The 27,573-nt window shown below is 31.3% G+C and overlaps 3 protein-coding genes across 31 annotated transcripts; 1 reads left to right on the plus strand and 2 right to left on the minus strand.

The window, feature by feature from the left end:
- Positions 1-380: 380 nt before the first annotated feature.
- On the minus strand, positions 381-5,604 carry LOC134236850 (probable peptidylglycine alpha-hydroxylating monooxygenase 1). The gene is made up of 12 exons (XM_062719002.1): positions 5,494-5,604; positions 4,738-4,795; positions 4,482-4,569; positions 4,205-4,308; positions 3,666-3,743; positions 2,189-2,237; positions 1,879-1,946; positions 1,649-1,729; positions 1,456-1,535; positions 1,236-1,289; positions 833-882; positions 381-656 (listed from the first exon to the last, which is right to left on the minus strand). The coding sequence occupies exons 1-12, from the start codon at positions 5,602-5,604 to the stop codon at positions 506-508; spliced, it is 972 nt and encodes a 323-aa protein (XP_062574986.1). The 3' UTR covers positions 381-505.
- A 2,014-nt stretch (positions 5,605-7,618) lies between these two features.
- Positions 7,619-13,469, plus strand: LOC134236888 (uncharacterized). Of its 29 annotated transcripts, none has more exons than XM_062719045.1 (17): positions 7,619-7,720; positions 7,962-8,024; positions 8,114-8,173; positions 8,505-8,564; positions 9,009-9,065; positions 10,435-10,494; positions 10,582-10,641; positions 10,764-10,823; positions 11,232-11,288; positions 11,374-11,433; positions 11,639-11,695; positions 11,973-12,032; positions 12,350-12,406; positions 12,530-12,586; positions 12,671-12,730; positions 13,054-13,113; positions 13,368-13,469. In XM_062719045.1, coding segments are annotated over exons 1-17 (963 nt in total). In that variant the 5' UTR covers positions 7,619-7,647; the 3' UTR covers positions 13,370-13,469. The 29 variants fall into 29 exon arrangements, with proteins under 29 accessions (XP_062575029.1, XP_062575038.1, XP_062575079.1 ...); XM_062719054.1 differs by having other exon boundaries at positions 10,438-10,494; XM_062719095.1 differs by lacking the exon at positions 12,671-12,730.
- A 979-nt stretch (positions 13,470-14,448) lies between these two features.
- Positions 14,449-22,948, minus strand: LOC134236858 (uncharacterized). Its single transcript, XM_062719014.1, has 13 exons — positions 22,600-22,948; positions 20,642-20,783; positions 20,373-20,482; positions 19,655-19,963; positions 19,221-19,532; positions 18,664-18,732; positions 18,186-18,383; positions 17,199-17,399; positions 16,219-16,377; positions 15,662-16,032; positions 15,190-15,280; positions 14,903-14,982; positions 14,449-14,705 (listed from the first exon to the last, which is right to left on the minus strand). Exons 1-13 carry the CDS (start codon positions 22,946-22,948, stop codon positions 14,652-14,654), a joined length of 2,445 nt encoding a protein of 814 aa, XP_062574998.1. The 3' UTR covers positions 14,449-14,651.
- Positions 22,949-27,573: the final 4,625 nt, after the last annotated feature.

A 27,573-nucleotide genomic window follows, 5' to 3' on the forward strand; every position in this document is an offset into this window, starting at 1 on the left:
AAATACGTTTCCGTAGCCAGTTAAATAATTTAAATATAGATAGATATATAAATATATATATATATATGTGAATGTAGTCTCGTTTTCCCCAGACACTCGCTCTCGAGACTTTGCCAAAGTCTCGAGAGCGAGAGTCTGGGGTAAGCGAGACTAATGTGAATGATAATCTGTCCTAATATGAATTGGAGAAAAATTAACACATTCCGCTGGCGCAAAAGATTACCCCACGGTTCATTGGTCTTAAGAGGATTAAAGAAAATTAAATTGGAAAATACATTTATTATTGCATATCAATAAAAGTAAATAAAAAGTCACCAATTTGTTTTTAATTTTCATTTTGTTAAACAATACATAAACGTACATATACAACTGTACTATCTGACACAAAGCATGTAATATGAAAAATGATTCTATGTTGTTAACATGTTATACCGTATTTTTCTCTTTCATTGAAATAGAGATATGTCAAAAATGAAAGTTAACAATCTGCTTTAACATATTTATTTTAACAGAAACTGTTCATCCGGGAACTGTTACAGAACCGAAACCTGGGAGACTCTGATAAACAGCCGATCGGACGTATGAAATCGTCTGTATATCTGTCTTCATATCCAAACGTCAAAGAAAAATTGCACATTTCATCTTCATCGGCCATTCTAAAAAAAGAAACGCTAAGTTTGGTAATTTTTTTTCAATAGAGAAATATATATTATTTTCAATATGTAATAAAAATTTGACTTGATCATGACTTCAAAGCATAAGCCTTTTAATTATAGTTTTAGCTTGTTTTCCGTTTTAATGTTACATTTGTTCAAAATTTGATCTGTCTTACCCAAATTTGATAGGACGGGGTTTATTATTTATGTACAAACATCGGGCTGCCTAGAAAAGAATTTTTTTTCGATAAAATGCCGTAACGGTTTTTAATTGTATTATTTCAGACTGTTATATGCACATAGAAAATGCCATTGCATTGAATAGTAGTATACGGTTACATGTAGTCTTGTAACATATCGATTGTATGCTGATTAACTCTCGAGAATATATGGAGACACCTTGTAACATATTGAACGGTTACAATAAATAATTTTAAGACAAGATGCAAATTTAACAATTTGATAACATACTATGATGAAAATTTTGCATCAACCTAGTAAAATTGAAAATTACTTCATGATACAAAAATTCAAGATAAATTACTCCCTTAATTCATATTAAGATATATCAATACTTACCAGAATATCACCAGGCTGTATTGAAACTGGGCCACCAGGAACATTTTGGAAATGCTAAAATGTAATGAAATTTCTTTTAAAAAGAAACACATGGATAAAGATATTTTTTTTCGAATTAGTTGTCTATTTTTCATGAGACATAATAAAATAAAATATTTTCTTTTCAAAAAGTTTTGTTGTAATCAATATGTGTATACATAAAGCTATGAGAAGCTGTTACCTTTTCCTCCCCGTTTTTGAGCTGACTCCCTAAGACGGTCCAGGTACCATTTCTCACGAGAAACCCCTCTACTAAGACCCCTATAGAGTAAACAATAGCCCGGTTATACTTCATTAAGTCATGTTACAATTAATACAGTATGAATCTAGTATGATATAGAGCTGATAACTGAAGGTAAGGTATTGGGTATTACCATGTCCGTGTGTATGTGTTGTAAATGTGTAGAGTAGAACAGGAGGCTTCGACCATTGACAAGCAGATTCGGCAAAGAAACCTGAAGAACACAATCAAAATATGCTGTCATTAAATATTTTATTTTTATGTGAGTTTGTTTTACTATAATTTCATTTACAAACTTTTAAGGCTCCCTTAGATTGGTTAAGTGACATTAACAATATAAACTGTGAATGTAGGTAACGTTACCTTTCTTTTTCAGTTTTGGAATATAACCTTCATTGATGAAGGAGTAAGTTTGGTAATTAAGCGTTGATCTGAAAGAGAAACAGTGGTGATTACATGATGTGGACAGATTGTTTGCAATTAAAATTAAATGTAAATGTAATATGATTAATCATCTACAAAATCAAAAGAAAATGTAACGTTATAATCAGGGGTAAAAATAAAAGATCAGCAAGATTCGTGAGAAAGACAGTTTAAAAGCTGGTAGTTTAAACAGATTTTATTTTCACAAATTAAGGTTTATTATTCCCAAGTTTTAGCTTAAAAAAAATACCTATCAGTATTTAATTGAACAGTGATATTTGCAATAGCGCTTGTGGCATCTGAAAAAAAAAATATTAAGAAAGATTTATACATTGTTAAACGATTTATGATGAAATTCTACAATGAAAATTAAAGTCACTGTACCATATATTGTTTCAAGAGATGCGTTTTACATGGTATCACATGGTTATTTTCAACTTAAATTCAGGAACTAAGAGAAGATACTTAGAATAACCTTAAGACAAAATTTCAATCTTGTATCTTTTTTTATCCTATTCGCCGATTTGATTTTTTAAAAAGTACAAGATTTTATCAATAAATTAATACATATGCATGCTTATTTTTCGCTCTATTTTTGCAATAATTTCAAAAACGAAATCCATTTGAAAATTTGGTTTCTAGGGTCCATTTCTAAAATTAGAACTCCTTGACAGAAATGTTACAATGCACTTTGAAAAATTACGCACTTTGAAAATATTTTTCAAAATGCGTTAAATTTGGGACCAAATCAACGCACTTTGAAAAAATAAAATTTCTTTTCAAAGTGCGTTGATATCGATCATATTAACACACTTTGAAAAAATGTGTATGGTTTGGTCAATATTCTTCAAAAGCTTAGGTATAATAAATCATTAAACCCATTGGATAACTTTTCGGTGATAAGGACACCTCATCAAAGATCATGATGTGAAAGTGAGCGGTTTTGTTTTTTTCATACTTTGTAAATTCTTTATCTCTTAAACGTATTAATGTATTTAATTTCCAGTTTGCATGCATTTAATGTAAACTTAAATTTATTGAAAGTTATCAACGTCACACCAGTTAAGCAAATACATATATTTGGGTGTAGCATAGGCATCAGTACCGTGATGGGTGTTAGTCACACAAATGTTTTGCAAAGATATACATAATACTGGAATTAAAAATTGGGGCTTACATTGGGGAGGCGGATTCCACTTTCAATTTGCTACCTAAGTAAAAAAGAGTTGGTCTGAGAGACCTTCTATAAACTCATCTTCTACTTGTTCTCGATGAGAGTTAACCAATACATGTAAATTTAATTGTTTTCCGAAAGATATAATTATTACTAATTGATTCTCTCAATTTTATATATAAAATCTGAGTCTAGAATTTTTGTTTTATACATGTTTTTTCAAAGTGCATTAAATGTCCACATGGTAAATATCATGATGCTCACTCTTAAAGCACTTTGGAAATTTTTTTAAAAGTGCGTTGCGTATGTCCCAAACTAAATGCCACACAGAAAACATGTTTTACTTGAATTGTTACGATGAACATAACAATCATGAAAGTTTTTTTTCCCTAAAAAACAAGGACTGTTTGAAGATTCAAAAAAAGTTTACGCTTCAGGAAAAATCCCCAAAAATGATGCTAGTGTGAAAATCTTATGATAGAAATATCGAATTCACATTCATCTTTAGTTGCCTGTTCAATCTAAAGACTTAATGGAGAGAGGAAACACTTACTTCGTATGGAATGTTTAAAATGAACCTGTGTCACAATATACTGCATCGGAGTGTACTTTCCAACACGAACAGACAGACCTTCAAATAATCATTCCTCACTCTTAAACAGTACTTTATTATAAAATTTCCTGATAAATATTATTATTTTCAGTTTAAGTGTGGTTTTGCATTACGTCACAATCTTTTTCGTCAGAATTAACCAGCGTAAACAATTCAGGTGATTGGTCTTCTCAAATTATCAACATTGACATGTAAATTGTCTGTTACACGAGCAACTAATCAGGAATTAAAAGAAAGTGCCAGTCGTAAAGCTTGCCAGTAGGAAGCGTGTACTATTTACCTTAAACACAGCAGTAGAATTAAATTGTGACGTAACTGCAATTTATAGTATTTAAAAGAATTCAAAGAAAAACGTCTTAAGATGTAAATTGTTTAAAAATATGAATACAGGTAGTTCTAGAGAATTCAACAAAATTATACGGAAGGAGAATACGTAAAATTAGGTGACTTTCATTTTTGTCTTCACTGTGTTTTATTACCTTTAGGGAGGTTGTATTTCCCGCTGTGTTTATTTCGAGCTTCCCATCCCCCGAGATTTACCGCGTTTCCCTGACAAACCTTTCCTTGGGCTGCCGCACAGTCCCTACAACATGTTCTTATAGAGTTAAAAAATGTATTTGTTTATTTTGTCTTGTAAAGAATAAAAATACACTTTTATATCGTATGTGAAACATATAAAGAATTCTTATTCATATATTGTACATTGTAATAGAAATTCTAGGGAAAAAATAAAAATCTTTGGTTGTCTGCACTTACCATACATGTTGATCGGAAGATGGCGCTTTGCACACGGATAAAGATACATGATGTGCGTTTTCTTTGTCAACGTGTAATTCTATACCGTCTGAAAAGAATGGGAAAATGCTGTATGCATTTGCTGTACCAATAAAACATCTGAATTTTTCCACAAATGTTTCTCATTTTTTCATATATGGAACACATATATCATATTTGTCAATTCTTCTACGCCGTTTCAAAGAAATAATAAAAAAAAACATTTACTATGACCTACCAACATTAATATCGTCAAATTCATCGAGCTTTCTTGCAAAACACAGGTACTGGTCAGCCTGAAATAAAGCGAAACAAGATGTGTTTGTGAAACAATATGCGAACAGCGGCAACAAAGTTCGAAAAAAGCTATTTTTATCTTATAGGTCACAGTCAATTAGGGACTCTAGGTAATTGTCATTGATGTCATTTAAAAGAACTTAATTAGTGTAGTAAGCATACTTAATATTAAGTCTCTTATCTCATACGGTTCAAAAGTTATGGCGAAGGTTCAAAGAGACTATTTTTAGCTTATAAGTTACAGTCAAGGTCACAGTCATTGACCTTGGTGCCATTTGAAACAACTCAATTAGTGAGTTTGTCTACCAAATATGAAATAGACCTTGGTGTCATTTGAAAAAGCTTAATTATTGACGTATGTATATCACATGAAAAGTCTTTATCTTTCTTGGTTTAAAAGTTAGGGTGAAGGTTAAAGTTGACGGAAAAACAGACATACAGACAGGACAAAAACAATATACACCCCCGATCTATCGATCCGTTTGCATAATAATATAACCATGGAGAATTTTTCAAAAGAGTACCAGTGTATTGCATGAGGAACATCTCGATTGCTAGATGCAATAAATAAAAACCTATTCATGTATTCAATACGTTAAGTCTATGCGTTAAAAAATTAAAACTTGTTGTACAAATAGATTAAAAAACTATATAGTAATTGCCAGCTAGTTTCAAAAACGACCCCCATTTTACTGACCTTATTCGACTCAACAACTGGTAGCGAAAACCTAATTTCCAGTTTTCCCTGAACTTCATATAAAAACGTTAAAATCGTCAAGACATTAAAGGTACGACTTAGTTTAGCCATTCTAAAACAAAAGAAATTCCCATTTATGACGCTTATCTCATTGAAAGCACTTATAACACCTCCGCTGTGATTCTGTGATAGTAGAGATTACGCTCTTCACCTGCCCTCCTGAGAACAAGACAGTCAATTGTAAACAATAAATGACGGCTATTTTCAACAAAGAGAGTATCAAGTTCTTTATTCACCATTGTACTCACTAAACTTTAAGTTCAAGGACAGAATTTCAGGATTGCTCCTTACATATTCAGATGTAAAAGATTTTTTAAGACTTGAATGCTGTTCGTTTGTAAGTTAAACAATTATGAATAGGTTACATATGCATGTATCAAGAACGAAATCAATTACAAATATCTAGACTGGCTGGACTTTAGCTCACCCTTTTCGTTTTTCAACCTCTGAAACACTTAACGAGAAATATTTTGCGCATGGTATTAAAATTAATTCTTTCCACATATTCTAAAAATTTCCGCTCTTAATGAAAGATTATACAAACAATTTTTTTTTCTTTGGGGGGAGACTAAACATCATTTCACAGGTTTAGAAAAGAAGATAATTCTTCGATTTTTTCACTATAGACTTAGAAAATGAAATTGACTTGCAAAGATTACTTAATACATGTGCTTCAATAAAACATTAGATATGAACTAATTATAGAAAAATATACAAAGCCATGTAAATTTTGCGAAGAAAAGTAAAATGGTGAAAAATCAGATTTACCATTTTGCTTTTCCCAATAAAATTCACCTGACTTGGTGTATTTTTATTAAAGTTCATATTACACTTTTGGCACCAAGCTAGCATATTCTGAAATTTGTTTTCATCTGTAAACCTCTACTGAGTGTGATTTGTCCATATTTGTAATTTTACTGAAATATTAAATAATATTTTCTGTTTCATTTTCAAAGTCTAAGTTTAAAATACGAGTATTCAAAGAATTATCTACTTTTCTAAACCTTTGAGATGATATAGAGTCTCCCCCCCCCCCAAAAAAAAAAAAAAATTGTATCATCTGTCCTTAAATATTGCCTAGACATCATTAATTAAGTAATATTACCAGATGAACTTGTTGTAGAAGAAACAAGGAATTTAATGAAAGAGAGAAAAAAATAATTATTTGCTTATCTGCATAGGTTTCCGAAGTGTTGTAAGGAATATTTTAGCTTGTCAATGAGCGGAAAAAATTGAACAACCGTAATAAGCTGAAACAGCCAAATATAAAAGAACCTGTTTAATTTCATAGATATAATTAATGAACAGTTTTGTAAACTTATCTTAAGTGTTAACAAAAAATGTATTCCTTAATCATTTAAAACATGCAAAGAAAAATATTTTATTTCCTAGACCAAGTTCATTTGTTGTACCAGATGCATACTGTAAACAAGGTTATCTTCGCCTAACTTTATTTTTGCCCTTTCAAAACGTACTGTTCTCTACAAAAATTTGAATTTTTCAATTAAAATTTGTATATGACAATTTTGTCATATGCAAATTTTAATTAAAAAATTCAAATTTTTGTAGAGGACAGTACTAACAATTTTGCCCCGTTTGAAGTTTGCCCAGTCACAGTTCTGTATAAGAAATTATACAGTGTTCTTTAAATAAACCACGTTTTAAAATCGTCCTCTTGTGACGTGGGCGAAAGTGACGAAAATGTCACTGTATACAGTACACAAATGATGCTCATTATGAATTACACTAAAACAATTGTATAATCTAAATAAAATCTACATAAAATTAAACTTAGCAGAATATTTTTATTTTAATAAACATTTTAAAAGTGAATATTATTTCTATAAACATCTACATGTTTACATTTTAAGAACCCTGAAATTAAAAGTACAGATGGACTCTTTATCTGACCTTTCTGTTTTTGCTCTCCATTCCTAAAAGTACAGAAATGTAGACACGCAGATCTACGCCTTTCCTTATTAGATAAACATCAGAATGATTAAAATGACGCCATCGCAACTGGTGGTTCTCAAAACAAATATATAGTATATAAATGATGCAGTATTAGGAGATATTCAAACATTGTCTCTTTACATGTATACTTACTACACTGTCAAAATGATGTCTACTTTGATTGCTGTTCTTGTTCTTATTTCTTGCTCCCAAAGTGTGCATTCTTTAGAGTGTTTTGAAATTATATGAAATTTTTATTTTTTGAATTTCAATTTGTTTTCTGTCAATGTTTTATTTAACGCTGTTTATAACATGTAACTTAAAATGCAACATGAACATTTTATATTATGAATCCGATTAATATCAAATTATTTTTAGACTTTGAAAAGATAATGTTTAGTGGTATTGGTTGCTTCTATCAGACTTTCCGGATAACATTCATTTCTTTTATTCAGGTGCAGTTTTGAGAGGAATTGATTCATTTTCAGACGAAAATGTTGATGTAATTTCACCAGCAGGTAAGAAAATCCATTGAATGATTTTAAAAGAAAGACATCTCACTGAATTTTAGGAGATTTCTTAACTAAAATGATATACTTATTCTCAGGTGAGAAAAGAGGGTTGAATTCTTTTTCGGATGAAAATGTTGATGTAGCTTCGCCTCTGGGTAAGTATATTCATTAGTGTTTTATAATGTTTAATTGAAAAGATGTTGTATACCTGTAGAAAACCTTAATTATGCTTATCAATTCATGGTTCATAGTCTCTGTGTTCATTAAATTTTGTTTTACAGCTTCTTCTATTTTTTGAGGAAAAGAACTGAATTTTAAAAGTAAACTGTATACATTTTTATAGCATATCATGCGGAGTGAAAGTAGAAAACATGACATTTCACCTTGACAAGTTTAATTTATTAAGGATGCTACACATTTTCCTTATTAAGAGTTATGTTACTTTTATTAGATTATCGCATAACCGTATATATTATCTATTTTTAGGCGTGAAAAGGGGGGTGAATTCTTTTTCTGATGAAAATATTGATGTAGCTTCATCTTTTGGTAAGAATGCATTCCTTTAAATGCGTTTGTTAGAATTTTGAATTCTAACTACAAATTATTAGCGTAGCATATCTTATATCTTATAAACTCTTTAATATACATATTTTAAGAAGTAAAAAGAGGATTGAATACTTTTTCGGATGAGAACGTAGAATAGCTTCATCTGTTGCTAAGAAAAAAATCTTTTTTTTTGCTTATTTGCAAATATTCGTATTTCAACTTATAAATTAAGAGCGGAACATACTTTTTTTTAAATAACTGTAAATCAGTTTTATTGAATAAATTTTATTATGTGTAGATACATGTACACGTAATATAGAATCATTTCGTTAAGTTTGATTGGCTAATAATTTGACAAATAACAAATATGGGTATCGCCACTTAAAATAAGTTATTGCAAAAATAAAATGATCAGCATTGTTAAAAATATATATTTTTTTTCAGTGAAAAGGGGAGTCAACTCTTTTTCGGATGAAAATGTGGACTTAGTTTCACAAGTTGGTAAGTAAACATATAAATATTTAGAAAATGCACAACTTATTATTCATTATTAAGGGATGCCTTAATAAAATTTGATATATTTGTGGGGTTGAAAAGGGGAATGAACTCTTTTTCGGATAAAAATGTTGATGTGGTTTCATCAGTGGGTAAGAAAAAAAAAAAGATATTTATATTTGCAAGAATCTGGATTTCTAATAGCAACAAGTACTTTTTTTTATAATTGTAAAACACTTTTATGCTGGAGAACTTTATTTATTCGTATTTACGGGAGACAGTCTTTCATTTTTGTTCAAACTTCTATTCATGATAATGTAGAGTACTAAGTATAAACAGTGAAAATGTTGACTGCATTTTAAACCCCAAAAATTTATCTCGCAATTTAAAGGGATCGCAATAATAAACGATCTAATTTGCTTAAGATAATGTTGTTCTTTTCATCAAAAAGAGTATCAGCTTGGGTGTAATTTGATGTAGTTTATTCATTACAAACAGTCTCCGTCAAGGATCTTTCCTTTTCACAATTAATTAAGTGTTTTTTCGGATGAGAATATAGATGTAGTTTCACAAACGAAAGTTGGACTGGAAAAAATGAATGTCGAGGGATGTGTATATAAGAATTCAAAGTTCAAAGTAAAAATTGAGGGGTATATGTTTTTTATATAATAATTGTAAATCGCGTTCATTCGCGAGAACTTTACATGTACTTTGACGTGAACCGCCTGCTTGCGAAAATTTGTTCTTTCGAAAAATTCTACTTCATATGAAAACTTAGTTTGTGAAATTTTGATAACAAATATCAATTTCACTAATAAAAATAATGTATTGATCACAAAAATAAAATGATTATATTTCAAAACAATATAATTCTTTCAGTGAAAAGAGGACTGAATTCTTTTTCGGATGAAAATTTGGATGTAGCTTCATCAGCCGCTAAGAATAACAATGAATGTTTTTTGACAAAATATAGAGATAATGAAAAGTATTCAAACTCATAAGTTCATTAATACAACAATTATTAGGAGCAGGGCAAAAAAAAAAACGATCTTCTTAATCAAAAAGGTGGGATCAGGTGCCTTTATTGGTATCGATATTGTAAAACTATTAAATATTAGGATTTCACCTACCCGTTTAGAGTTCATTATCTCTAAGTTCACTTATACACTGTATAAAAATAATGATTTAAAGCTTTTGATTTTTTTTTGAAAAAAATATATATTAAAGGTAAATTGTGAACAATTCTTAACATAGCTTGCGGCATAAAACTGGAGAAACATGCCATTTCACATTGACAATTTTATAAAGGAATAAAACACATTTATTTAAGTTCTCTTCTGAATAACTTTCCACCCTAACACTGATATATTTTCAGGAGTGAAAAGAGGACTGAAATCTTTTTCGGATGAAAATGTTGATGTAGCATCACATGCTGGTGAGAAATATTAAAAGTTTTTAAAATGAAGACATCTAAATGATTATAAGGGGATTCTTAACTTAAATTTAATATATATTTTATCAGGATTGAAAAGGGGAGTGAACTCTTTTTCTGATGAAAATGTCGATGTAGCCTCACCTCTTGGTAAGAAAGCCTTTGGCTGTATATGTTTGACTATGGAATTCTCACTACAACTGAATAGCGGAGCATACTTTCTTTTTTTAAAAGTTATATTATTTACACTGTAAAATCTGCTATATTTTCAGGAGTTAAAAGGGGAGTGAATTCCTTTTCGGATGAAAATGTTGATATAGCTTCATCAGTTGGTAAGCAAAATGGAAGCTTGACTTTATTAAGAGTTATATCACTTTTATTAGATAATCGCATAACCTTAAAAATTATCTATTTTTAGGCGTGAAAGGAGAAGTTAACTCTTTCTCTGATGAAAATATTGATGTAGCTTCATCTCTTGCTAAGAATGCATTCCTTCAAATGCGTATTTTATAATGTTGAATTCTAACCACATTTAATAGCGAAGCATATCTAGATCTTATGTTATGTATAACTGTAAATCAGTTTTATTGAATAAATGTTATTAAATGCAGATATATAGAATCATTTCGTTAAGTTTGATTCGCTCAAAATTGTGATTAACAAATATGGATCTCGCCACTTAAAATAAGGTATTGCAAAAATAAAATGATCTACATTGTTAAAAATATATATCATTTCAGTGAAAAGGGGAGTGAACTCTTTTTCGGATGAAAATGTAGACCTAGTTTCACAAGTTGGTAAGTAAACATATAAATATTTAGATAATGCATACTTATTATTCATTATTAAAGGATGCCTTAATAAAATTCGATATATTTGTAGGGTTGAAAAGGGGACTGAATTCTTTTTCGGATGAAAATGTTGATGTGGCTTCATCAGTGGGTAAGAAAAAAAAGATATTTAAATATGCAAGAATGTGGATTTCTTTAAAACAGTCTAATTCATGCGAATTTCTTTTTCATCTGCTCATTATATAAAAAAAGTTTAACGTATTAGGATGTGTACATGAATTCTTTTATTTTTTGAGTTCAAATTACAAATACAGGAGCATATTTTAAAAAATGTTTCTCGAAATATTATTTCACAGTAAAAAGAGGACTGAATTCATTTTCGGATGAAAATGTTGATGTAGCATCACATGCTGGTGAGTAATATTAAACGTTTTTAAAATGAAGACGTCTAAATGATTATAAGGGGATTCTTAACTTAAATTCAATATATATTTTATCAGGATTGAAAAGGGATGTGAACTCATTTTCTGATGGAAATATCGACGTAGCCTCACCTCTTGGTACGAAAGAATTTGGCTGTATATGTTTGACAAGATGGAATTCTCACTACAATTGAATAGCGGAGCATACTTTCTTTTGTTTTTTTTAAAAGTTATATTATTTACACTGTAAAATCTGCTATATTTTCAGGAGTTAAAAGGGGAGTGAATTCCTTTTCGGATGAAAATGTTGATATAGCTTCATCAGTTGGTAAGCAGAATAGAAGCTTGACTATGTGTTAGCAAGTATTAGGAATTCTTATAATATATCATTAGCGTGGCATACTGTTTAAAGACATGAAACTTTAAAGTATTATTCGTTCAAATTTCATTTTAATATTTTTATCATCTACTCGCAGAAATTTCATTCCCGCTGAAATCTTCTATTATACAGAGCATAGAAAATAATTTTCGAAAAGTTTTTTTGGCTCAGAATTTAAATAATACCGGTAATTGTCGATCTTACCACTTAAGATAAGGTATTGCAAAAATAATGTTTACTCTATTACTTAAAATATTTTTTTTCAGTGAAAAGGGGAGTGAACTCTTTTTCGGATGAAAATGTGGACGTAGTTTCATCTGTTGGTAAGACAAAAAGATGAATGTTTTGGAATGTGTACAATGAATGCTTTTATTTTTTTTTTTTTAGTTTAAATTACAAATTAATACCGAAGAATATTTTGATGTTTTTTAAATACAATTTTACAGTGCAAAGAGGACTGAATTCTTTTTCGGATGAAAATGTTGATGTAGCATCACATGCTGGTGAGTAATATTGAAAGTTTTTAAAATGAAAACATCTAAATGATTATTAGGGGATTCTTTACTAAATTTTATATATATATTCAGGATTGAAAAGGGGAATGAACTCTTTTTCTGATGAAAATATCGATGTAGCTTCCTCTGTTGGTAAATAAACCTATCATTACAAAATAAGTTTTGTAAATACCAAAACATTTATATCTCTTTTAATTTTGTTGGAGTAACACAAAGTTCAATTCCATTTCATTTTAAAATTACATTTTTTAATCAATGTTGACTTTAATAGGTGAGGAAAGAGGCCTGGAAACTTTTTCCAGATGAAAATATTATCGTAGTTTTCATAAATGTTTTTATTTCTATAGATAAGATAAAAATTGTAGCAAGAATTGAGTATGTAAATTTACATTGTTAATGAAATTGGAGGAAAATTGTCAAAAAGTGTTTAAACATGCACTTTCTCTACTCCATAGGAGTGAGGAGAGGGGTGAACTCATTTTCAGATGAAAATGTGGATGTTGCTTCAAATATTTGTAAGTGTATATGATTTTTTTTCTGTGTGAAAATGTTTTTTAAGGAATCTTCATCAAGTTGATGACAGGTATCTTACTATTTAAGCCTAGTTTTGCTTAAGAACAAATAACTATTATCAATTAATACCTATTCTCGTTTCTATTTTGGTCTTGCTTTATATTGAAACAAGGAAGCTGTTAATACATTTAAAAAAGAACAAATATTGTGTATATTTGCAAATCATAATTATGAATTTATTTTTATTTTGTTTTAGAAATCTAGACAACATTCCAGTGAAAATGGAAACTTCTGATGATATATGTTTTAAGTATTTTTGCCACGAGCTGAACAAACAATAAACATTTTTTTAATGAAATATATCTTCAGCGTTTGATGAACATGTATATATATGATTTATTTCAATAAGCCATTGGGATCCACTGAGAGATAATGTATATAAAGTTCTAAATTATATAAAAAATATTTCTTAACTTTCCTAAAATCATTTATTAAAGAATATAATTATGACATCAAAAAGAAAAGACGAAAAAGGTATAGTTACTTAATATCATTATTTTTTTTAAAGATTAACTCCGTTTCCAAACTGCTTGAATTAAGTTGAAGTAATTTTATTCTGCTTTTACAAAATAATTGTAGTCACACAAATATTACTTGCTAACTTTGTCAGCAAATACAACCCATCAGTAAACTGAATGCTTGCTGACGTTTTCTATACGAATTGTTTGCCTATTATTTATAAACTAATTTACATGTACCTACGGATTGCTCCGTTTGCCCGATGATGACAAGAGGCATTCGGGGGGGGGGGGGGGGGGGGGCTTAATTCTTTGACATCGGGGGATGCCCACTTCTTTGACATCACCTGATCTGCTCTGGTCTATCTAACTTTGCATTATTTCCATGGACATTTGAACATGATAAATATTCACTTTCTCCATCTCATTTACTATTAGTGCTCTAGTAAAAAGTTACTGCGCCAAACACAAAAACTGCATAACTTAACATCATGATACTAGTTTTTCCACATCGTTTTATCTCTTCCCTTCGGAACTTAAATGGCTTCATACATGTAAGACTGGGTTTAACTCAATATAGTTTGGATTATCGAATATTTAAACCTGCAAAGATCTTGGGATGAGTGTCTTATAATTATACTAATGAAGGGCCGTGCTAAAACATTAAGAAAGCACTGTAAATCAATAAAAAAAAAGATAAAGAACATTGTGACTTTAATTGTCATAGAAGTAAAGTTTAAAAATTTTATTTACTAAAACTCTTAAAAGTATTCCTACATTATGTATGTAACGTTTATTAAAGTTACATGTTTTGGTATAAAGCATTCAAAATAAGAATAAATATTCTCAAAGCAAAACAAGAACAGTCATGTAGAACGTAAGAAAGATTGGTCATTTCTAATGGTTATGTATTCACAGATTTACAAGTCATTTCATAAAGAACATAATCCATATGGATCTATATATGTACATAGTTTCTCGTCCACAGTAGAATTGATACACTGTATTCACATCTGCATATTTCAGTCTTTCAGATATTGATCAATCTCCGATGGTAGACACATGAAAAGTTCAAACTAAAAAATAGACAAGGTAAAATTATTAAGGCTAGAACATTTAATATTTAAATTTTTATTATGTATAAATTTGGGAGAAAAAAGCTGCCAGAATTTATTCTTGTTAATATTAATGATATTATTGATTTTTTTTAAAATATAACATTAAAACGTTTTCACTTTCAAATAAGCTGCAAAGAATTCCTAATCAAACTTACGTTATCAACATATCCGGTAAAATGCCCTAATTGACTTCCGGCTCCGATAACAATACCACTCTGTCTTTTAATAATGTGTCCTAAAAATAAACAAAGCATCCCAATAAATTAAAATCTCTGAATTGTTTGTATTATTTCATGACACACAGGGATTAGAAACGCCGATTTTTGTTGGATAAAGCAAATTTTAAGACCCAGTCAAGCATGCTTTCTTGTATGATTTGGATTCCAAAAGTAGTCTGCAATATTGGGATATATGTTGAGTAGTATGACACAAATGTCCTTACCTGTAAGTCTAACATTAGCCCTCACGTTGTTAATAACTGCCACTGCATTCTCCCCATTGTAGATAAAGATTACCTTATTCATCACATTTTTCTGTAATAATAAAGTTAAAATATTGCGAATGTTGTATTCTTTTCTATTGTTTTGTTTTATAGAGCATTTTTGGGTTTCAAAAGAAGCTGTAAAATAATCTTAATGAAAAAGTGATTTTAGATAGATAAAAGACATTTTATCAAACACTAACCCCGTTCACCTAGATTTTCATATATTTCAATTTGAAACAAAAACGTCTGGGTTAAAGTGGACAGATACTGCAATAACATACATAGTACGATTGACGAATAGTTAATAATCAACTATTACAAAAGCTTTCAGTATGTTGTCACTTTACCACATGCAGATCTTAGATCCGCCGATAAAAAAACAGAATCGCCCATAAATACAATAGATCCGCCCAAGAATACAATGATTTACCGTGTAAGGCACGATGAACTCTGCCTTGGCGTCAGAAGTCTCCAATCCAAAGATAACAGCGCTGATTTTCTTATCCACAATCATCGATATCGTGGCCTCTTCCTGGTACGAGAAGATACAATTGGTAACCAGTGCCTGCTGTTCAGCGCCACCTGGTAGTTCCTGGAACTCAAGCCTGATAACGAGGCTCTCCTGAAAATCAACGAATGCGAAGCGGTAGAGATTGATCATTCCAGATCCGTTGAATTTGGCCATTCTCAGAGCTGGGTCAATATCGACGTATTCGTACGTGACGGTGATGCCATTCGTGGAGGAGTCCGCAAAGGGTCTAGACGGGTCATCAAAAGTCATGATTACTTCCGGTTTACATTCTAAAAAGTTGAAGACAATTTTTACTACAATGTCCATGTAAATTTTTGTAAGAAGAAACTCTGTCGTTTGAACGTAAGATTTTAATTGTTTCTTATTTTTAATAATGTTTAATCTGAAATATTTAATACATGTCCATCATTTCACCTATGTTTTTTTAATTTAACAATTAAGTTTAAATTACTCACCATTAAGATTTGAGGAAGGCAGAATGGTGACCATCCTGGTGCAGCCGCAATCAGCGGCGACGAAAGCGGTTCCTAGCGGACAGCGCATAGAGATGTTTCCAGACGGCGCCATTTGTATAAATTTCTGTTCATCAGTAACATCAGGAAAGTTTGTGCAAACTGAAAAACGAGAGTCTCATTGTTTTCAGGTACATCTTTTCATATATTAATTTTAGTTGATAATGATAAAGGCCCCCATCCTCCCGAAAAATCAACACAAACTGCAATGTTTATGTCTGATGATTCATTTAAGATAATCATTTATTTATTAGTCAATTATCGTTCAAATTTCTTTTCTCTGTGTTTTCAAACAGACGTTTGATGAATCTTGATATAAGTGATTTGTATGACCCATCTATATATAATTGTTATGCATGATTTGAACACTAAGTGGTAAATTTTTATGGCTATACTTGGCTTCCTTTAACTTTTTGTACCTTGCGTTTTATGCTACTAAATCATGTTATATGGGGACTTAATGGCTACTGTAATGGCGGAAATGTCATTATGTGTGCAGTTTTAGCATTACATCTGTCACAATTATCATAAACGATGCATGTCTTGGTGAAGATTCACTAATGTGTACTGTTCAACGAGATAGAAGACAAATTAATGTATATAACTCTACATATACATGTATAAAAAATGTCGAGTCTTAAACTGACTGCCAGTGTAGTATACAAATTGATTAAAATTAGTATATATAAAATTAGAAACACTTCTTAACCGATACTGTTGTTTGATATTGTGTTCATAAAATGTGTGCAGTAATTTCAATGTTAAGTATCATAAATTCACGAAATTGGTATTCTAATATTAGCGTCGCTCATTATTCTAATTAATAATGAAAACCTTTGATTCTAGGAAACAGTCAATTAAATGATTTCTATATAATAAACAAAGAAAATAAAACGTTTAATTGCCTCTGACAAAATACTTACCAACAGGGGCGACAATTCTGTTATCTTTTGGAGGACAATCTGACAAACAGGTTGGATCCGTGGTGCAGCCCACGCCCTGTACGTAAGCGTTATTGCCGGACGGACAACAGGAAGCCACCGCGGTTCCATTCAGACATACCCAGAATGCACTGCAGTGGTCCGCCATTGCTATAGTGCCAGCAATCTTCCCGATACAAGGACCTACAATTGAGAATTTTGATTAAATGACTCTGAAAATGAGTTTGAATATATACATGTATATTGCTTAAAAAAGCAAAGAAATTTCTTGGCATTTTAATGAGGAGCATAAGAAATAATTAAAAATTTATAAAGAAGTCTTTTTCTCATGGAATGAATTTTTGAGACTTGAAGAAGAGATATCGGTTCCTGTATAGTTGTGGTAGTGATGAGTAGTTATTTATATTATATTTTACATTTTGTGTTGGAGTTAGATTTGTTACTTTCCTTGTACATGTACCTTGAAAAAATGAATGAAAGTTAATCCCTAATGAAAATAAGTAGTTTTAAGGTTATAAAGTATATTATTTCATTAATTAGCTGCCTATGCCTTTTTGACATCATTATGACCGGGTCATCCTATCATTCCCTTTCTTTCTGCTTGTCCACATTCTGTCATCTTTCCTACTTAAAATTATGACTTAATGTCAATACTCCCTATGTCATATTATCTGCGCTTACCAACTTATGAAGTAGCTACTAGGTGCTTGCATTGACAACAAACGCCCATTGTAGGTTCAGTCAGAATAATGAACCTATCTGTACATACACTATTTCGACTTTTACTGTTGTAAAAACCTATTCTTTCACAAAAGGGACCCCCTTTCTCCCGTTTAAGACCATGCAGGACTACTTAAAAAGACATACTTTTGTCTATATGGTCCTCTATCGAACGTGACTGGCGGGGCATAGCCTACCTCACTTAAAAAACACACTCCTAGTGTACAAGCAAACTGTTCGAACACTTACTATCCGGGCAGTATACTTCGTGGGCGGGTTGACATGTTAGATGATTCAGATTCCAAAACTGTCCCCAAGGACACACGTGCATGAATTCCAGGGCCTTTCCGTCAGCATCAGGTAGCATGTAGATGAACTTTGTACAATCTCCAGCTACGGATTTATAGCCCCAGTTTCGACCAATGATACAATTTGGACAAAGCTCAGCTGTGAAAAAAGGGGAAAATAAACTTTCCGAAGTTTAATTAAGAAAAAAACGTCATTAAAAGGTGAAAAAATTAAACTTTTGAGTATCTTATTGTTTAGATTAAGCAGAAATGATAAAAAATCATACATATACAAAGTAAAAGAGCTTTTTGAAGTAAGTTAGTCTTTTAAAAATTTGATTTTATCTTCATGTATGTTTTAAATCTATTTGTTTAATAAATTCTCAAAAAATTAAATAAATAAAAACAGATGTAATGGTGTAATGGATTTATTGACTCACGTGCTATTGAGTTGATTCTGTCCGTAGTGAAAGGTAGAGCCTTTGTTGTAGTGATTGGACTAGTGGGGCCTGGAGAAAAAATATTTATATTCATATCTATAATGGTATTATTACAATTTCCAAAATAAAAAAAATGAAATCTCTTAATAACATAGAATTAAAAAAAGATAATTTTTGGTTTGAACATATTTTATTGTTAAGATGTTACAACAAAAGGATTGGACACAAGTACTTAATACTTAGAACGTCCTCTCCTTAGATAATTTAAAAAAGATAATTCAGTAGTAAAAATAAACAACAACTATAATTCTAATCTCGAAAGTGACCATATATTCAGTATTAACTGGTTATAAAATTTATTAAATGAACTTCAGTTTTTGAAATGTCTTTTTATCCAAAATGATCAGGATTTGATACAGAAATCAAAAATAAACTATTCTTTTGAGAGTTGGTTGTCTTTATCAATATGAAAAAAACCCACACTATTATGCCTATAAGACTTAAATATTAACGTTTGCTAAAGATACAGTTGAAGAAATCAATTCATGCTACGATACCTCCTGTTATGATAAGGTTTATCTGGTTACTAGACACCTCTCCGAGGGCCGTAGTGACTACCAACTGGTAATTAGCCTCATCCGTGCTGTCAACGCCATTGATCACAAGAACAGGGTTAGTTATAGAGTTAGTACTTCCGGTGTATTTGCCGGAAGTTCCTATCACGTCGATGTCATAAGCGGCTCCGTTACTAAACACTTTCTGCCACCTGACGGACAGAATCTGGACGGTGGCGGAAATAACAGCTGACAATGTAGCTGTACTTCCGTATCCAACAATAGAACTTCCGCTTATGGTAATGCTTGGGAGTTCTGCAAAAGAAAATTTTTAATGTTTTATCCTTATTATGAAGATAATTATCTCTTTAAGATTCTTTAATTTCATGTTTTTAATTAAAAAAAAAAGAACATTAATAAAAACTTTTTTAAATTACCGACGACTCGGATTTCAATAAGATTACTGGTAGTCTCTCCTCCAGTATTTGTCACAACCAGCCGATAGATGGCGCCGTCATTATAATTAGCATTATTGATAACAAGTCTTGGATTTAACGAAGAAACAGTGCTTCCAGAGTATTTCCCAGAAGATGACGCAATGTCTATATCTGTTACAACGCCACTTCCTGTGACCTTCTGCCATTTCATGGAGGTGATGTTTGAAGATGTGCTTATTGTGGCAGTTAAGATAATACTTCCTCCCAGAAGAACGGTAGATCCACCAGATAATACAATTACAGGTGGTGCTAAAAGATAAACATTAAAATTTATAGGTGATTGGCTGATAGATTTTTGGTTATATAACAAATCCTCCCTCTGTATTCTATATGTTGCAGATATTTCTTCTGCCCAGCCTAATTAAAAGTTTGCATTTCAAATTCACATTAAATACAAAGAGAACAAAGTTCTGAAACTGTGCCTAGGGCGTGATTCGGAAAATCATTCACACGAAGGAAATCACCGGTCGACAGGGGATACTAACCCTTTCATGGCACCTGATTCTACTTTCGATGTTTAAAGAGGTCCGTCTTTGTTCTAATCCAAATTTGTATTAATACAATGGACTTGTGAGCTAGGCTTCTGTTCATTATCTTCATGCATGTATTTCATACAGTGATTCCATTTTGATATTGTATACCTATTTTTGGATTTTACCTTCACAGACTAAGGGTCTCAATGCGGCATCCACCCTCTCCAGGGAGTCATTGAAAGAATTAGCCACGCTGAACACATTGGATGCAGTTGCAATTGTCTCTAATTCGGTTCTTATAACAAAAAAGAAAAAAAATCATCATATATCAAGATCTTAGGCTTCTTTGTCAGCTTTGTAAGTCTATTCCACAGACAGACCTGAGAATAATAAAGAGAAACGAAACTGTGTCTGTGATAATTTTACTTGAATTCGAAACTTCGGCTAAACACACCTGAAGATACTAGATCCGAATCCGATAGCTAACAGAGTGATGCCCTCTGCCCTCGCCATGGCTGCCTGGTTTTTGGTCTGATCCGGTCGAGCGGAACGACCGTCCGTGATGACCACTCCCACGCGATGGACAAAGTCACGTGCTAGGTTTCAGAAATAAACATTCAGTTAAATAGTTATCTACTGGCAATATCAATTACTGTTTTACTTTAATTGCAGAATTAAACTGATATTGTTGTTAAATATGTGATATCAAACTCTAAATATTGATGATTGGTTAAGAATATAAAACATAACCCGAATTATAGCGTACATGAATTACAAATTAGAAAAGGATGCATATGTCATATTTTAAACTTTAAGAGTAGTTTTATTTGATATCAGTGTTCATGTATAATCATTTTATAATACCAATTTTCGAATTATGTACATGAAAAGATCTTTGCAGTTTGTTAACTATGGTGTACCAATAGGGCCGTTTGCACAGTGTCAATGGCCCTATCGGGGCACCATAGTTTCTAAACTAAAATGTACCTAGCAAGAGCTGAAATTTAAAATAAAAGTTTCTTAAAACAATGATGTCCTCGTATGGCAGCTGAACGTTTCACAAAAGCAAATCGAACTCGGACAGGTCAAGAGTTTAAAAAATAATGATAAACAGTGAAAGGTCTTGTTAACCTTTTGACCTAGCAGTTTGATCCACTATTGATTAATTGTGCCAGACTTTAACCTTGTCAATAACTTTTAATCGGTTGAATCTGCATTCATATTTCATTGGTATATTCCTTGTGAGAAGACCTTTTCTCGCGTACAAATTTTTTTTTTTTTATCTTTTGACAATGACCTTGGAGTTTGACCTTCTTTCGAATAACTTTTTCTCCGGTGAAAACCTTGTACAGATAATGCTAGGGCTTTGATATATCATATATATAGTGGTGCCTGCTTTATGCTATATTTAATTATAGGGGGTCAGATTGCATAATATGAGACCAAAGATTTTTGTATTCTTTCGAAGTTTTTCTAATCTTGTCTTACCCCCTTATAATATGTTTATATTTTTGTTTTGCGTCATTTACTTCAATAAATGACATTTTTTCACTTTCACTACTGTTGTTATTTTCTATTTAATCCATCAGAAAACTAGCTCAGTTGACTTGGCTTCGGTCTTGCATTAATAAACGAGGAACATAAATAGTCTTTTAATTAAGTCATCTCTTAAATACAGAAACTTTGTACCTTTAACATTTAATCTCAGAGTTTTATCTACTTTTGAAAAAAACCCAAACAAATTAAGCTTTGTAGATTCTTATGACATCTTGTGCCAGAGCTTTCGTATTTTTCACAGGTTTTTCTTTTGACAAGGTCTTTCTTTGAAAACCGATATTGTTGATCGCTGGACGTTGACCTTAGTGAACTGAGAAAATGTCAACAAAAATCAACATAAATCAACCCACCCCCGTCCCCAATCTGGAATTTGAATTACATTATACAAAACACCCTTGATCTGAATCATCACTGTTCCCAATCTGGAATTTGACTTACTTTATACAAAATTTAACCTTCGTCTTGAGCTACCAGAATCATCACTGTTTCATAGACTTCTCTTGTTTTATAGTTAATGTACATGTACGTGCTACTTTTCCATTAAATTAATAAATGTTACATAGGAATATATAGGAAAATAAAAAATCTTCTTCTGAACCACTGGGCCAGGAAAGATGAAACTCATGTGGAATCATCCTCAGGTAGTGTAGATTTAAGTTTGTTCATGTCATGTTGCCAAGGAATATATAGGAAAAATGTTATTAACATGTAGTAAATTAAATGCTTAAGAATTTTCAAAACCCAGAAATTATTCAATGACATGCATGGCAACTTTGTAATGATGCTTTTGAAAAAGGTCGCAAAATGAATAAATAAATAAATAAATAAATAAAAAAACCCAGTAATTTTACTCACTACTTTTAGTTCGGAACATTTCCCTCATGGATTCTAACGCCCGAGCGGTTCCGGTACCGGATTTAGGGTGAGCAAGATTTTCAATTCTTGCCGCTAATAAATATTTGTTGTACGTTGACGTTAGTTCTATGGTATCGGCTGGATAGGTTCCGAACACAATCACGCCGATTCTCGTGTAGTTTTCTTCTACTGGATATCCCAGTAGTAAATTGTTCACAAACTTTTTCATACTTTTAAAGTCATCGTCTTTTAGACTTTCGGAACCGTCCAAAACAAACACAATATCTGATGGGACTCTACAATTCAACTCTGTGAGAAAAGAGAAAGTGAAAGTTAAAGCATTGGACATTTTACTGAAACGTTAATAGGTTACAAAATTAAAACAAAAATTTAAAACCAAATGTAAATAATGCATATTTGATGGCAACTGCTAATTTATTTGAGTTGCATGATAGTATTCTATTGAAAACTGAAATACAACTCAACAAAATATTTTGAAGCATCAAATTGAAAATATAAAATCTTTCATGAAAATCATGTCACAATGTCGTTATTAATGAGAGGCAGTACTGGACGTACGTTGGGATGAAGACAAAGAGATAATTTGAATGAAGACGAATAGACAACTCAGAAATCCGACCCACGATGATGATTGTTGCTGGATCATTTTGAAGAGTGGCGGATCTACAAAAGATATAGGTGTAAAAAGTTTTTGATCTCAAACCATGTTTCTCAATACTTATGAAACTAACAGAAAACGGTATAGTCATAAAAGACATACAATTCATAGTAGCAAAACTGTTCAGAAAGTTATAAATTTAAAATATGTTTTATCTGAATATTACTGAAAGCATATAAATGTAAGCTTTCAGTACCGCAAGACACAAGCAAATGTAAGGGCTTTGTCATTCATGACAAATTAATTTTCCTTAAATTGTCTTAGATAATGTAGTTTGCTTTTTGTCATTTAGCAAAATTGCTAAAACAAATGCCATTGCAAAGGAAATGCGTAATATCAATACACATTTATATTATGGACATTATTAAAGTAAACTATGTGTAACTGCATATCTTTCATTTGACAAAACCTGTTTTATTATTTCTGATTTATGCCTCTAGCTCGGTTTCAATAGATAATACCGAAAAATATTAACCCCACCCAATCAGATAAGCGACTGACTGACTTAGCCAAAAGCTCGCCAAAGTTCACGCAAAGTATTGTGGTTAATAATATGGTATATTTTGGTGAATCAGTGGTTTGTCGAGGACTAGGGGAAGTGGTACAAGCGGTTAGAAATATAGTCCTTTATCGAAGGATTTATGAGACCGAAAAAAATAAATGTGACCGTGTTATCGCTCGACGGAATGATGATCTCCGGAAAAATGAAACATTCATATCTCATCAGAGCTAGCCACGCGACATTTGAGACCAGGGCTATCTTTTCTTGGGCTTGCATAATTTTTTTTCGGGGATTTGCTCTATATACATGTGATATGAACTGACACGCAATCATCGAACGCCTAGCCAGTTAATCAGACACGTTTGTATAATTAAGACGCGTCAAACATCGAAAAGAAAAAAAGTAGAACACCTTTTTCAAACGATTTTTGTAATTTTGATTTTTTGTCAACAAGGTGTACATCAGAAGTATTATTCAGTTTAGTTCAAAATATTTTTTCTTAAGGAAATTATCAGTTGTTGCGTATTTATAGAAATAAGTTTTATATACAAAAGCTTGTTTTTAAGCAGAAATTTCCGGTAAATAAATAGATGTAAGCACCTAGGCGGAAGCACCCTAAAAAGTAGTATTCACTCTCGTAAGAAAGGGCACCATGACGATTTTACATCATGACAAAATCTTTCAGGCCCTCAGAAAACAATTTACAATTTAAGTGGTGGTGGTAGGGAGGCACACATTTTCAGTTAGGGGCAATATCAATTCTACTAAAATTCCTTAACAAAAAAGGGTCATCTGACGTTTTTATTGAGGGGCACAAGCATATAGCAGCCATATTTTTGTATATAGTAGTCTATAATAAATCAAAATCATTGGCGGGAGGGGGGGGTGGGGGGGGGTGGAGGAGGTCACGCCCCCAAGCCCATTTATACTCCAACGGTCATGTCTTTTACATAGGTTTTTTTCTAGGAGTTTCCTAAAGTTTTAAATCAGGTAGAGATCCCAATTAAAACTTCCACTTCTGAGACAGAGAAATATAAGATAGTTACTGTATGTTTTATGTTTTGTAACACCCCCATCCCGTCATGCTTGTTTTCAGTTTATACATTGTACATTTCTAAGTATAATTTTGCCGATTAAAACTGTACATTTTGCAATTTATCATGGTGCAAGTAATGCCAAGTATGTGGAAAAACATACATACATGTAAATTCGCCTGAAATTATGTTGAAATTCGTTCCTGAATTATCTAAGGCAAAAAGTGATAGATAGCAGAGTTAAACATTTTTAAAAGTTAATCCACTGAAGAATTTCTTATGAAATGTGATTTTCAATTTGATGAAACATACAGTAAAGTACAATACCATCATACATTTTATGATTTAAAAAGAGTGTTACTGTATTTTGTGACAGCTTTTGCAGAAATAATATATAACTGGCTTAAGAAGGTTATTTTTATGTTTTTTTCTTAATTTTATTATTTTATCTGTATTGACATTTCAAATTTCACCAAAATACCTTGTTTGTTCATGTATTCATTACAAAGAGATGTTACATAATCATATATAGATGTGAGTCGAAGAAAACACTGAAAATGGAATTTTCTGTATCCAGTTTATCCCTGAAAGGAATCTTATTTTTTTAACAAATAGATTTCTGATACTAAAGAAATACACCTAGATTTCTTCCGATCTTAAAACAAATTATGATACGTGTATAACTTCACCATAAACCAAAACTTTCATGACAAGAGAAAAGTACACGAAGAAATACTTTTGACATAATTGAGTTGAAAGACGACTCAATATTTTCTACTCCTTCGAATATGTCATAGATAGCAAAAACTAGGTTATTCTTATTTAATTTTACAAAGCAAATGACCTGCGTCCGAGAATAAAAACCACGGAGAATCAACCTGACTTAAAACTTACATTTCAGTTAGATGGAGTAACTTTGATCCTTAGAGGAAAAATAATAATTAAACACTTAATCTCCATTGTATAAATATACCAATACACACTGTCCAGTAATACATGACTTATAATAACAAAACGGTAATATTTGATAAAACAAGATGATAATCCGCAAACCGACACGGGCTATTAAATACGACATGTTGCCTGATCAAGCGTGACCGATTTGACCTTTCCAATGACCATTTAATATAATTAGTTATGCAACCAATGGTGTAATTTTGCACAGAATATGTATTGATGAAATGAATGGAATGCAATAAAGAAAATTCCATCATGTTCCGTGCTTATTGTGTATAAATTGAAAAATAATCAAAACAATCTTGATAAAAAAAATTAAATGATCTTTAATAAGATTTTAATAATGGTTTTAGCTTGCATGCAAGAACAATTGCAAAACATGTTTGTTTTAAGTTTATTATTAAAAAAGTATATGTTCCGGAAAAAAAAATCTTTTTTATCAATTATATGTATATATTTTTAATTGATGTAGAACATACTTTTTTTAATATTCTGAAGAAGTGGAACTTGTAATGGTAAAAGAGAAGCTCCTATCAATGTTAGAGATTTCACCGTGAAATAATAAAATAGTTTCGCCCTCTTTTACAAATTGAAAAAGAAGTCAAGATAATGTATTTTACAATTTTATTGCAAGAATGGGTGTAAAATAAATAAAAAATTAATTTCTAAAGTTATACTAAAATAATTTTCCTATATTATTTGGAAATTAGAAATGAAAGAGAAAATGTCAACTGTTTTAAAATAATATATCTTCATTATCAATAAACAAAAGATATATGCAGGACTTTGTACTTTACTTTATATGAACCTGAGAGTTTTTTGCCCTAGCTTCACACGTATCTATAAAACATAATCATTATTAATTGAGGGGATAAAATACAACACAGCAATTCGTATAATAGGTCAAACACGACGATACACCTCCATTCTCTATAAAATTCTGTGTGTACATCATTTTCCCAGACATTTTCCAATAAATGTCCGATGTACCAATAGCAGATACGAAGCAGAACCGAACACCACCATACGAGGAATCCGTGACGTCACATCAAGGTCATAAATTATCATCCGTAGAAGCCTTTACACTTAGTCATTAATATACTGCTAATTGAGTATATTTATGGGCAAAAAGGCAATTAAAAATACATTTTATATTTTCAATAATTATAAATTAAAATAAATCACGTCAATTTTCAGAAGATTTTTTAAAAAAAAGAGGACGAACAAAAGTCAAGGAAGAAGATGCAAGACTTATCGCAAATTAGTATCTTTTAGTCTGGTATTGAAGCAATGAAAGCTATTATATAGAACAAATTAATAGTGTCGTTAATATTAAGAGTAGTTCAAAGAGTACTTGGACACCAAACCACAGTATCAACGCCATCTTCACGGAAAGTTTTACAGCAGAGTGGATTGAGGCCGTAGGCTATAGGTCGAGTCAGAGATGTTCCGATAGGTGTTCACGGGGTAGTTTAATCTCGCGAGATCTAAATTGCCTGAATCGTTACGTTATCACAGCTGTTGAAGACTGTATTTTACGGAATGTTAATTCTGATGAATTTTGTCCTTTTGCTTACGCAATATGTCTAAATTTAGACGAATGGAGACAAATGGACCCTATTCTAGCTGTATTTTTTTTAAATTTCGTAACTTGAAGTTTAAAAAGCTTTTATGTGTTAAAGAAAAAAAGCTTATAAGGCAGATGGACGAAAAATGATCTAATGTTACATTATTTAACTTTCCGTTTATTTGCTTCAATTTCAATATGCAACAAAAACTAAATAAATGTCTTTCACTAATTA

This window comes from Saccostrea cucullata, unplaced genomic scaffold (genome assembly GCF_032062105.1).
Source record: "Saccostrea cucullata isolate Sc308-1 unplaced genomic scaffold, CSIRO_AGI_Scuc_v1 ctg1772, whole genome shotgun sequence".
NCBI lineage: Eukaryota > Metazoa > Mollusca > Bivalvia > Ostreida > Ostreidae > Saccostrea > Saccostrea cuccullata.